This window comes from Lottia gigantea (genome assembly GCF_000327385.1).
Source record: "Lottia gigantea unplaced genomic scaffold LOTGIsca_156, whole genome shotgun sequence".
In the NCBI taxonomy this organism is placed as follows: Eukaryota; Metazoa; Mollusca; class Gastropoda; family Lottiidae; genus Lottia; species Lottia gigantea.
In genome coordinates, this window is record NW_008707898.1 from 384,621 (window position 1) to 397,942 (window position 13,322).

A 13,322-nucleotide genomic window follows, 5' to 3' on the forward strand; every position below is an offset into this window, starting at 1 on the left:
TAAAGAATACTACCTCTGGTGGACATAAAATTTAAAGTGTTAAACTTGGTCATCAAATTAAGTATAGGATAAAACACGGCCGAGGGTTTTTATGATATTTAAAATCCCTCATCACGAGGGGCTTGCCCCGAGGAAAAGGGTTTTAAATGTCATAAAAACCCGAGGGAAAGTGTTTTATCAGACTTATAAACCGATATTGAACCTTTATTTTAATTTTTATCGCCAAATTTTAATCCACAATGTAACCAATGTCGGGTCGCGCAAACACAGCATGCACGTGCCAGTGATTAGAGTTAACCAAGTGGTCTCTCAGTTTTCTATACTGTACTCAGCGTAGACAATATTTTTCTGACCCAGTCTGTATTTACGCCGGAGGAAACGGTAAGAGACGACTTTCAGTACAGATTTAGGGAGCCTCTGTGCGAAAAAGATATAGAAAAGAAAACAGAGGTGTGTGTTCCGAAATCAACAAGATATCGGAACTCCTGGGGCGTGTTCGTCTTTTCAAGGTGGCAGGAAGAAAGAAGACTACGGCCCATGAAAGAAAACTTAGAATTGCCCGCCTCATGCCTATACACGCCATTATCAAGAATGGATAAAGAATGTTTGTATACTGCTCTGAAATACTTTATCTTTGAAGCACGAAAACAAAATGGCTCTGAATATCCTGCAAACAGCGTGGATGAGAAGGGTCGACGTTATCTTTTGTATAAAGAAGATGTATCCAAGACAAATCATGGAGGCCTGAAGGACAGCAAAGTACCACCAAAGGAAGTTCGTGCCTACGAAAATAATCAACCATCTAGATGCTATGTCAGACTGTTTGAGAAGTGTTGTTCTCTTTGGTTAGTATTTATATTTTTGCCTCGTAAGACAGCCGAATATTTTAACTCAACCCATGCACGTCCAATAATTATTCACGAAATAAACTTATCAAATCGATTAATGCAAATGTAACTATGAAAATCAAACTTTCATAATCCAATATTATTGTGCATTTACACTGTTTCAGTTCTGATGGAAAAGATTTGGAGACAATTTCTGTATGATGTAACTTGTTAATAATTGTTTACAAGCAGATCGAAGTCGTTTTTTTTTTATAATTGGAACGTAATTGTATTGTAGTGAAGCTATAAGAGCTTACAAGAGATCATCTGACGACTCTCGGCTCTTGACTGGAGCAAAAGTTGCTCGAAAATCAACCAACACAATGACCACTGAAGAAGATATTGTTTCCACAATGCAGAATGCGACAACATCGACTTCTGTGACCCTCGATGTCACACGCGAAAATTCTGCTACATATAATTTTTACTTTCATTAAAAGTCTTAATATGTTTTTGTTGTTATTTGAGAGCTGTTCAAGCCAGCTTGAGCATAAGAAATCCGAAAATGTTTTAAGTTTTTATACATACTTTCCCCGGGATTTTATACATAATATCCCCGGGATTATACATTAAATCCCGGGGATTATACATTAAATCCCGGGGATTATACATTAAATCCTGGGAAAATTATTATACAATCATCGGGAATGACATGACCAGGCATTTTATGAGATATAAAATCCCGCTAGAACAATAGGATGACGGCACTGGAGGTTTATAAGAAACAACAGTGTTTCGGATATAAACTTCTATTTATTATTTAAATACAACGTTTCATTACACATACAGGTAACGTTCTCAAATGAGTATAATTCCTTGGTCACTTTCTTTTAGCCACGGTGGAACTTTATTTGTTTGCTTTGCTTCTTGAAATAATATGGCAAACAGCAGTTAGACCTTAATATCCCTTAGTGGGATGGAACCAGACGTCATTCTATAGACAGTGATAAACAATCAAATTAAATAAGATGACGATTCTCGGTTAATAGGTCTTTTTCATAAAATATGTTTTTACAAATATTTTTTGTTTATTGAAAACAACATTGTGTAAATATGTTATTGTTTGAGGCTACTTTTTACCAATGGGCAGTATAAGGTTTTATAAGACATACTCTCTTATAGAAGCACTGACCTAGGTCACAAGTTGAGACAATGGATTAAGTATTGGAATACATAAATTTGAGATGAAATTACATACTATACTTCTGGAGAGATTTACAAGATAAACAAATAATTCAGGAAGATCAGAGATTGCCCGAATTTCTAGTCATGAGATTTTTGCCCGAAAAACTTGCTTTCGCGGCTGCGAATATGGTTGAAAACATACTTTGCTATGGTCATCTTCAAAAGATTATCTTACCGATTCGTCAATAGATGAGAACCTTACCCCGATCCACACAGTATCTCAACTTCAACGCAAAGGGACTGGTTGAACCATGGGCCCCAACCCTTTAAAAAGAAAAGCAGTGGCGGAGCCAAATGGGGGGCATAGACTTGGTTCAACTAGTCCTATGGAAGTTGTTTACCTGTGTGGTACACAAAACAGTATATCACAGTATATCAGATTCATCAGAGTTAATCATAGTATATCACAGCACTCCTGTTGATTTATTCAATATTTTCTCATATCCTCTACTTTATTTTTGTCTGTTGTACAAGCTAACACAAATGCCGACACAAGTCCGATAAACTGCAAAGATAAACACATAATCAAAGTCATTAATTGGAAGTTTGCAACTGCCAGACAGTCCAATTTGAGCATTGAAATAATTATTGTATTTGATTGCTTAGAGCCAACCAATTTCTTGTGGGTACTAGATGTGTCGGGACAGGGGTAATATAAGCGAAAGCCTGTTCCCCAATCACTATTTTATGTGAATATAATATTGTTTACAAGAAAAAAGAAAACAAGAAGAGTTGTCAAAGAATCAGATACGAGGTTTATACGCTTTCATCTTATACCTTAACAGAGACTTCAATTGCAGTCTTGTATCAAATCGCTACATTCCGTTATACAAGAAAGGTGGCTATTGCAGTCAAGGTATAAGACGAAGTTCGTAATAGCTTGACATTGCAAAGATGTCTTGTCTAATCAAAAGCATCACTGAAATTCAATTACCTCAAGTACAGCAACTGTAATTCCTATACCCAGTGTTACATAAAGATATGTTTTAAAAAACGTCCACAAAGCATCATAACATCCCTGAAATGAATATCAGTATAATATTTTAAACAGTATTTATTTATTTCATATAATTTTTACAACCTACACGTAAGCCTCTAAGCACCAATAAAATATTCTGGTATTTTCCTGGAAAATACTTGTGTGTTGTATTCTTGTCAAAGCATCCAAATAGCGTACATCAAACAATTGTGTTATGTGAATTTTAATAACAGATGCGATGAAATTCCATTTTCCCATAGCAAGCTGAGAGTAATACACAGGGTCACGAATATCCGTCCTGTACGAACCACCAAACTCTGTATCTGTCCGGGGTTCATATCAGCATCACTGGAATTACCTTATACATGTAATATATAAAAGCAATTTTAGAATTCTGGTTGAAATTTCTATGATAGCATATTCACTATGTCAAGCTTTTAAGAACTATGTCTTTTTTATATTAGACGCAGTTGTAATAGATCGACTTTGTGAAGATACCAGACTACTGGCAAACCAAGATGAATGCACTAAGCGTGAATTGGAGATATGTCTGTTTTCTATAGTACTCACGTCGGTATAGGCACTGGCTTGTGATACAGGACAGTTGTCATCTGCCATTCCATTGATAAAGGTGTTCATTTCAGTGGGATACGAGTCAGGGGAACTGCTGATACAACAGGTAAATGGAATTATAGCAGTACCCTGAGTCCCAGTGGAAGATTGAGTCCAGGTTGTGTTCCATGTAGAAAATGTCGAGTAATCTGAACTATTGTGGATACCACAACACTTAAACTGAAAAATTAAAATGAATTATTGCAGACAATTATTCGAGACACCTGTTACAGGATGTGCACGTTAAAAATCCCTCGCCTGTTGGAAATAAAAAAAGAGCAGGATTATGCCATTGTCCCTCACTGCACACTACATGGGGTTGTCGTCTTCATAAGACCAAATGTAGAAGAGTAGGACGTAAAACTCCATTCATTTTAATTGTAACATTTAAGAATCCAGATCATAATATGTCTTCATACTATTCATACCAGATTTCACATGCCTAGCTTTAGAACTTGATACAATTCTTGGGATATTTTTTAAAACGATTGAAAAACTCTACAGATACCACTCCTAAAACCTCAGTCCTCATTCTCTTAAAAAGTCTGAATATTTGTGTAATTCAAAGGATATCTGGACTAGTTTATACCGTCACTTTCGGTGATAATTTTGACGCCATAACCCCCCCCCCCCCCCCCCCCCCCTTTTGCAAAGACGACAGACTAAGGGCCTAGAAATCATATCCATAGCGATGGAAACTTTGTGCCCCCCCTCCCCCCCTCCCCAATGTTTATTTATCTGACAAGATGTAGGAACTTACCTTGACTTGAGCGTAATCAAAAGCTAGCGATAGAGAATCTGTAGCAATGTAAGGGCCGACATACTGATCTGTTAAAGCCTTAGTGAGGTATTTTTTAGCATACATATCAAACTGAAATAAAAAAAACAAGTCAGTTTAATTAAAATTAGACGTTCGATCCGTTTATTTAATAGCTTTTGTTTTTAATAACCACTTCAGTTAGGGTCTAACATGAAATTGTAATAGGTTGACGTTGTAAAGATGGGTAGAACGTGGAACATTCGAATTTAGCTGACATTTAAGTTAGAAATTACGAAATTTGTCAAGATGGCAGTTTGTTTAAATCTATGACATATTTTACGGTCAGCCCTGAAAGCGTGACAAACCCTGTTTTACGCGTGACTTGCTATATTGCTAGACTTGTCAGTGTCCCGCAAGTGGAACCAAATCTAGTAATTTCAACATCAAAAATAGTTCTAGAAAAGGCTTCCTTCTGTCAGTAGTAGGTCAGTTGATCTAATTTGTATATAGATTTATCAGATTGACATTTATTATATGCTTCTTTTCGTATAGTTTTATATTACTTCACGATGATTAATTTTGCTTGTATGTACATAAGTTCGCGAAATGCAAGAGAGGCTTTTGGCCTAATGTCTTACCAGTATAAATCGATTATTATTATTATTACTATTACTTCAAATCAATAAAATTGCTTTTAAAACATTATAGTTTTTTCACCTCTTACATGTTCATATAAAACAATATGGAATACTTACTGTTGATTTGAAGACAATTGCTAAGATAGCAGCCGAAACTTCTAGACATAATATAACCAATATAAATATTGCATACTGAAAAATAAACATTTTTTTTGTCACACGACATTACTTAAAACATTAATTGATATCGTTCAGAAACCCGAGGGGTATCATGGGAAGTGGTGGCGACAGTTGGGGGTCTTCACAGATCTGTCCCCATTGAGTTTGCCGTCTATTTGTACCCCCAGTCTCCAGAGGCATATTATGATGTAAACGTATAATAAACTTACTAGGAAAAGAAAACATTTAATCTTCTTGATGGCACCAAAAAACCCAAAGAAAGCGATCACAAAGATTATAGCACCCCCACCTATTAATAAATAAGCGGCACTTTCTATGAGTGAGGGAATATTTATGGACTTGTTATTGGTTGCCGCTCGAGTTATATACATTAAAGAACTTTGGTCCACTTTAACCCATATTCCGATTCCTAGACATATAGCACCAAATACCTGAAAGAAAAATTACATTTAGATGTATATATTGCATAAAACTTAATTTATATGATATACAGTGAATCCTTCTCGTGCGACCATATTAAATTTGATTTGTTCGATATATCCACATTCAACTTATCTGTGTGATATATCCGCAAAAAACTTAGCTTGTTTGATTTATCCGAATACAACTTGGCTTGTATGATATACATCCGCATAAAACATGGCTTGTATGATGTATCAGTATAAAACGTGGTTTGATATTCCCGCATAAAACTTAACTTGTATGATTTACATCACCATAAAACTTGGCTTTTATGAAATACCCGCATAACCATGACTTGTTAAAGCATAATTGTGTTTGGTATATAAAATGTTTGAAATGGATATTGTTAGATTGTATTAATGCATCAATTGACCATGGGGCCGTACATTCATTAATATAAGGCAGATAAAGAATGGCTGGAAAGTTGATCACGACATCACTTTTCCAAAACATAACCAAGAAAAATATCAGCGAACTACATGCATACAGTTATATTATAGGATTCATGATTTCAAGTAAAATGCATCAAATTAATGAATGGGAGAATGCCTTTACCTTCCTGTGTTCGTGCGTTGGTATAGGCAGAGCACGCTCCGTGAAGATTAATGTAGTCCCCATAAAATCAGCATAAATATACACAAAGGTACGTATATAAAATAAATGCAAGAAAATTTCTAAAATTAAAACTTACCAAAAATATTATGTTCAATACAATTAATAAAAATTTGGCGACTTTATCAGAACACATTGTGGAAATGGCGTACAAATTGATGTTTTACTCCGTAAAAGTATTTAGATCTGATCTTCGAATATGTTGCCCAATTGCTTTCTATATCCAGATAATCAGAGTTGCCAAGTGATATAATTGGTTTATAACTACCAGTGTCGAGGTTGAGTTGAAAGTGATAGACCGCGGATTACTGGCAGATTAACAATAGGACTAGTAAGTAATTATCGGTAACTTATATTAATTATTAAATGGTTGATTGAATGTATGCGAGTGATAGATAGTTACCCACCGGACAATATTGCTCACTACCATTTTATAACATATTTTGTTTATGTTCATATTAAATTTACTGTTGCTCCTTATCACAAATGAAGGCTTAATGTAGGGAACAGTGTGTGATATTTGATAAAAGGATGGTACATTCAGCAAAGCACCCCACATAGACAACCAGGTATATGTGAACCACTTGTTTCTACTACCTGGAAAGCATAAGTTTGGGTATAAGTAGATGCTGCGAAATGTCCTTAAAAAATGAAAAGACTATCATTCGTTTTACACTAGTAAAATTGAAGTGGTCCAGGAACCAATCCGGTATAAGACCTCTATCCAGATCCAATTACAATCATCAGACTTCGAAAAGTCAGCAATCGATGCTGTCACTACTGCTGTGGGTAGTCCCATAGCTAGACTATGGTCTAAGGGGTTGAAGGGGGCTCAACTATGGCGTTTAAGTCGTCTAAATTTATAAAGGGGGGGGGGGGGGCAAAATTTTCTTAGGGGGCCTTAAAACTGCTTTTATCATCTAACCCAGAGTACCTGGCGTAAGCTTACCCCCCTGATCTTATAAGTTCTTATAAATGGTCCCCTGTTTAAGATGCATTTAATAATTAATATTTCAATCTCTACTATTACTCCCTTCCATGAACCAGTTACGCAAACTGGCGTTTATTTTTCCACAAAAATGTCGCGTGATACTATAACGTCGTCAAAGCACAACAATAACACAAACTAAGATTTGTGGCAAATTCAAGGAATTGTTTTATGTGTATACAGAGAATAAAACACACATTGTGCGATTTACAGTTTGTGTTAAGGTTTAACTAATAAAAAACACAGGCCTAGGTTCGAAACAAGGACTATTCATTTACAAGTGCTGATTAGCTTAGTAATGTTTTGTTAGTTTTAACAATGATGAAAATGTTTTTGATGGTACCGACTTGTCCTGTGCTATAATAAAGAAAAAACTGCTTGTTATAGTAATGAGCCTCAATGCTTCAGATTATTCTGAATATAGCCGTCGATGTAAACACATTCGTTTCAGTATTTTGGTTAAAGACTATAATAAAATTTGAAATTTACTATTGTCAAACGAGGTCTTACTTGTGAGAAAGTTTTGAATGTACCTACCTGTCTAGGCTGGGGGGCTGAAACCAAAGTAAAAGCAAGAGCGATCAGAAACAAAGATCTCATGGTGAATACTGTATTGTGGTAACCTGTAGATCTATCATGGTTCCACATCTTTTATACTCTTTTCAGTTTACATTCATTCATAAAGACGTGATCAATTTTACTAAAGGTTGTATATACACCTGTACCCCATGTTTAAATTTATTACATTCATAACCAGGCCATACAAATCTTAAACTTTAATGGGCTATAAAAAATATTCTCTGAGACTCTGTGAGGCATGAAAATTTCAGGATTCTTTGAATATATGGTGCAGTCTCTCTAGATGTTATAAACAGGTTAAAAAAATCTTAGCCAAAGGTGATAATAAAAATACACTTTCAAAAATGCTAAACTTGAAAAGGGTGATAATTCAAATACTTTCAGTTAGCACACATGTGAAATATTATGACTGTTAGTTATATTAAGAGACAATTTAATAGTTTTATTTCACAATTACCAGTCTAGAATCGTCTTAATACATCAAACCTCTTCTGAATCTGTCAGTTTCTAATTTAAGCCGTTCACACGACCAAAGTAATCAGTGAATGATAAAAAAAATAGATTGATATAAGAACCTTTTTATTTCTTAACTTTTATTTCCTTATTACATAAACTTCAATTGGCAAGATCCATTTCCATCCAAATAATGAATAAACTATCATTCTCCTCAGTCCACGAGACTCGGCTTCAAAATATTGTTGACCATGTCACTTTTTGGGTGATTTTCTCACTGGCTGTACTTAAACTAAACATTTTCTTACATGTTTCATTAACATTTCACTTTTAAACTTCTATTTCAAGCAAATGTACTAAAATGAATAAAATAAAATAAAGACATTCACGAAAAATTAAAATCTGGGAGACGATTGCTTCTCTGGAATCAATGATGACTAGATACCAATTGAACTAAACAATTCAAGTTAGATATACGTGTTTTACAAAATACCTGTAATTTGTAGTCCAGCCATGGATTCTGTTTTATACAATGTGTACAACTACCATCTATGTATTTAACTTCTGTAATTTGAAATATACTTCTCCATTGTGATTAAGATATATTTTTCTTTATCAGTAACAATTAATGTTTATGATTCTTGAATGTTTTCTCATATAAAAAGGCCCTGAACCAAACGTGAAGAAAATGGCAATACATACAGTTTATGTAATAATATAAAAATGTCGTGTCAAAAGTCCTCTTTCATTTTCTTACCTGCTAATACATCATTCTGCATTTCTCTTTTACCCGCGCTCCAGATAAATGCATTCTTTGCAGAATGCCAGCTTGGGAACATGGATTATTGGCCTTACCATTGCAAAATCAACACAATTAGCTTGACATTTTTAACCCCCTTAAAATTCTATGGAGTACAGACAGTCCATGGTCTATTATGGCTTTGTGGTCTGATATTTTCTGTGAAAAATATCATCATATCTTTCAACTGCTATGATATAAAAAAGATGCTTGTAAGACAAAGTTTGTAATAGCTTGATATTGTGAAGATAGACCGTTCACGTTCCTAATGTATATCTATGCTGGATGTACTCAACGTTTCATAATACATAACTTGATTTATCGGATTATAGAGAGATTTTGATGTATAGCTATGACACCAGGTAAGTCCACTGATAATATACTGTTAATGGCCAGGTTTGAGCGAAATTAAAATTTTACCTTCATTCTAAGACGTTCTATTCCTTTAACTAATTCTGAAGTTTAAGGGAGGGGCATTTTTTAGTACTCCGTACAGAAGCAACAAAAAAGAAACCCCAAACAAATCCACGTTTCAATTCTTGTTCTGCAATTTAGGTATCATTTTACCGTTTTGGGGTAGCACAGTTTGAAATTGAACTTCATCGGCACCATTAACCTTTGCGTTTCCAATATTTTTTATATTTCGACGTCATTGGTGAGCAATAGACAACATAGTTCCCTACAAGGCCATGCTCTTAAATCAGAAATTGGTGTACAAATCTTACAGAATAAAAAATTTGGGTAATAAATTAAAGTCGATCTAAATAAGCTCTTTGGATGTTTTCTTTGAGAAATCTTTGAATACGAAGTTCTAATTCAAATATGAATTCATTCCATTTAGATATATTTCAAAGATAAAATAGTAAGGTTTTTCCCAATCTAATGACATAGACAACAATCCTGAAGCATGCAAACACTACTTTATTGTTAGTTCAATGTTTAAAAGATAAATGTATGGTTTCCAGTTGGGCTGGTATTGTTCCATGATGGATTAGTGCTGTTCCAAGATGGACCCGTGTTGTTCCAAGACGGGATGGTGTTGTTCCAAGATGGACCCGTGTTGTTCCAAGACGGGATGGTGTTGTTCCAAGACGGGATGGTGTTGTTCCAGGACGGGATGGTGCTGTTCCAAGACGGGATGGTGCTATTCCAAGATGGATCGGTGTTGTTCCAAGACGGGATAGTGCTATTCCAAGATGGATTGGTATTATTCGGATTGGTGTTGTTCCAAGATGGATCGGTGTTGTTCCAAGACGGGATGGTGCTATTCCAAGATGGATTGGTATTATTCGGATTGGTGATGTTCCAAGATGGATTGGTGTTGTTCCAAGACGGGATAGTGCTATTCCAAGATGGATTGGTATTATTCGGATTGGTGTTGTTCCAAGATGGATTGGTGTTGTTCCATGACGGGATGGTGCTGTTCCATGACGGGATGGTGCTGTTCCAAGATGGATTGGTATTATTCGGATTGGTGTTGTTCCATGACGGAATAGTGCTATTCCAAGATGGATTGGTGCTGTTCCAGGATGGATTGGTGTTGTTCAGTGATGGTATTGAACTGTTTTCTGTAAATGAAATAATAGCACATGTCTTAATCATATATCCTAAATATAAATTCCGCCTGGTTCGTTTACGAGGTTTCGTTTATTTTTTTCAAATAGTAAAGTAAGGTACTTCCAGATACTTTTCTACATTAATGATAGACCTTTATGATTTTCTAATAGGTGTTTGTGTACTACAGCGAGTTACACATGAGTCAAGCTTATTGTCCGACAATAGACATTAGAAATTACACTTACTTCCTAATACTTGATATTCAAGTAAAAATCCAGAGTTAGTAACCGAGCTGTCAGAATGAAACCTGAGAACCATGCCACCTTCTACACCCCTAACTGAAAGGAAAGAAGAAAAATTGACAAGTCTTACAAGATAAAGTAAAAAGATCTTTATTAAGCTTGTTTCAAAAATGTTGACTTTCCACAAAGTGCAAAGTATGCATGCACGCTGTTCAGGTGTAGGGACCAAAATGATTAATCAATCTAAGTAACTTACTTGTATATGAAGTTCCTGGTGATTTGGTTCCACAGAGTTTCTGAGACTGGTGATGAGGGGCTACTATATTAAGGTAATCCCAAACGCAACCGGATGATGATTCAACATCAAAATGTTTCAAAACCAGGTTCACGTTCGCTTTTCCAGCACCAGTATTAATCGCATAATCACAGTTCAGATTATTAGCATATGTATTAGTTAAACCATATCTAGGGCTAGTTATTACACCAGAATCTCCTTTGAATGTCATTAAGCAGGGTCCTGTAAATATAGTGAAATATACATGAATAAAAATATGCCTCAACAATCATCCTAGATCATTCAATGAGATACCAGGAGATGAATAGATTTAATGCTTATAAGAAAGTGACGTAATGGTTAACATCCGCTTTAGCTGAAAACTGAACCAAAAACCAAAAAATCACCAATGCGCTCCTCCTGTAGAGTTGGAGATTTTAACAATTTGTGTCAAATTTTTGGAATCAGGTGGATATCAATGGGATAATCCTCGAGTTCACAATCCAGATATCATAAGTAAAAAACAATCGCTCTACCACTTGAAATCGCCCATAAGACTAATACTAGCTTACTCTTTTCGAAACAATAGATGGTACTTCTCTTTGGAGGAATCCACTTCTATACAACTTTTACTCTCAATTTTGCCATACTTTGGACAAGATTTTGATAAACAGAATCATTGCTTCTACGGATTTTAATTTAGACCAAATGCGTTGTTAGACATAATCCCATCGCTCAAAAAAGTTTCACAATTAGTTTTAATTGAAAATAATGCTACCTTTGCTATAAGGTAACTTTCAAATGACTCAAACAATACAAAAGGAAACATTTACTCACTGTTAGAAACTCTGTAGGTAATTTTGAATCCACGAGATGTAACTGAACCATCAGATTTGAATGACAGAACTAGACGACCTTGCACATTGTTATCTGAAATAATTGAAAAAAGGAGTAGCATAGGGGATTTGTAATAAAATACCGGTTTCAGTTGTACCATTTAATGCTTCAATTATGTGTTTACTGGAACATAATCGAAACGTGCAATTGAATAGAAAACTCCCTTGATTGACTGTTTCTGGAAAATAGCAACAAACCTACCAAACATTACTTTGTAATAATTGTTAGAAAAAGCATGCTATCATAGGTTACAGTAGCATATTTATGGCGTGAACCCTGTTGTTAAAGGTATTTTGTCCTCTTAATGCTCAAAATTTATCTCAAGTCATCTGAGATCCATTGGTCGCCCGGGAAGGACCTCGCCTCCGAGTTAAACATGTGTATACTTACAAATAAAAGTTCCTCTCTCGGTTCCACACAGTTTTTTGGAATTTGGAGTATTAATACCAATGCTAAGAAAATCATAAGAACAAGAACTTTCCCTTTCTATATCCAGCTGATCAACAGAAATGTAAACAGTGGCACTGTTACCAGTCATTATGGTGAAAGTACAGTCCATTGAATTATCATAATTCCTTCGTCCATAGTTAGAATGAGATGTTATAACACCAGATGTAGCCGAATAACGTTGAGAACATGCTGTAAAATAAGTAATATTTTACTACTTTAAATATAAGCTTGTCATAAATATGTACATGTACAGATAAAACTAAAAAAAAAAATCGTTATTAATTGTCGGGTAAGTGTTGTTCCTCTAAACTAAACAGTGGCTACTCAAATAATGTCGATGGAAACAAAGATATAAATATCAGATGCAGTTTAAAGACAACAGACATAGATGATAGTACTTACTCGCACGCTGAACTCTCTTTGCCTGAAATATTGAATGAGACATATTACTATGAGATGGTCTAAATTGTCGATAACTGCTGCATGTTTCTGAGTTTAAACATAGCGTTACATCAAATTTAATTGATTAATCAGACATTAAAAGATTGTGAGATTGGGAGAACACTGTTTTATTTTTGCACCAGTTGATGATTGGACAACGTGACAAAACAGAGTATCTTTATTTGATGACAAATTCACCATTGAGAAAGCACAGTCCGGATATCAACTTTGGAAACGATCAGTGTTATGGTAAAGTCGTCAATTTACATACCTGCCTAGGCTGAGCTGAAACCGAAGTACAAACAAGAAGAGCGATTAGACACAGAG

The 13,322-nt window shown here is 35.1% G+C and overlaps 3 protein-coding genes across 3 annotated transcripts; 2 read left to right on the forward strand and 1 right to left on the reverse strand.

Annotated features, from left to right (window-relative positions):
* Positions 1-591: 591 nt before the first annotated feature.
* On the forward strand, positions 592-1,324 carry LOTGIDRAFT_173343 (hypothetical protein; the record flags this gene model as incomplete). The annotated part of the gene is made up of 2 exons (XM_009050820.1): positions 592-845; positions 1,126-1,324. The coding sequence occupies 2 exons, from the start codon at positions 592-594 to the stop codon at positions 1,322-1,324; spliced, it is 453 nt and encodes a 150-aa protein (XP_009049068.1).
* Positions 1,325-1,623: 299 nt separating this feature from the next.
* Positions 1,624-6,552, reverse strand: LOTGIDRAFT_238638 (hypothetical protein). The gene is made up of 7 exons (XM_009050821.1): positions 6,395-6,552; positions 5,451-5,672; positions 5,179-5,253; positions 4,424-4,534; positions 3,622-3,843; positions 3,007-3,090; positions 1,624-2,577 (listed from the first exon to the last, which is right to left on the reverse strand). Exons 1-7 carry the CDS (start codon positions 6,449-6,451, stop codon positions 2,500-2,502), a joined length of 849 nt encoding a protein of 282 aa, XP_009049069.1. The 5' UTR covers positions 6,452-6,552; the 3' UTR covers positions 1,624-2,499.
* A 3,483-nt stretch (positions 6,553-10,035) lies between these two features.
* LOTGIDRAFT_200968 (hypothetical protein) lies at positions 10,036-10,702 on the forward strand (the record flags this gene model as incomplete). The annotated part of the gene is made up of 1 exon (XM_009050822.1): positions 10,036-10,702. A coding segment is annotated over exon 1 (534 nt), but the record flags the coding sequence as incomplete, so codon positions are not given.
* Positions 10,703-13,322: the final 2,620 nt, after the last annotated feature.

Excerpts from the sequence above, each read along its gene's own strand:
- LOTGIDRAFT_238638 (XM_009050821.1), bottom strand. The coding sequence starts at position 6,451 with ATGTGTTCTGATAAAGTCGCCAAATTTTTATTAATTGTATTGAACATA. Across the intron at positions 3,091-3,621 it reads AAGCCAGTGCCTATACCGAC|GGATGTTATGATGCTTTGTG; the intron begins GTGAGTACTATA and ends TATTCATTTCAG. Across the intron at positions 2,578-3,006 it reads TTACAGTTGCTGTACTTGAG|TTTATCGGACTTGTGTCGGC; the intron begins GTAATTGAATTT and ends TTATCTTTGCAG.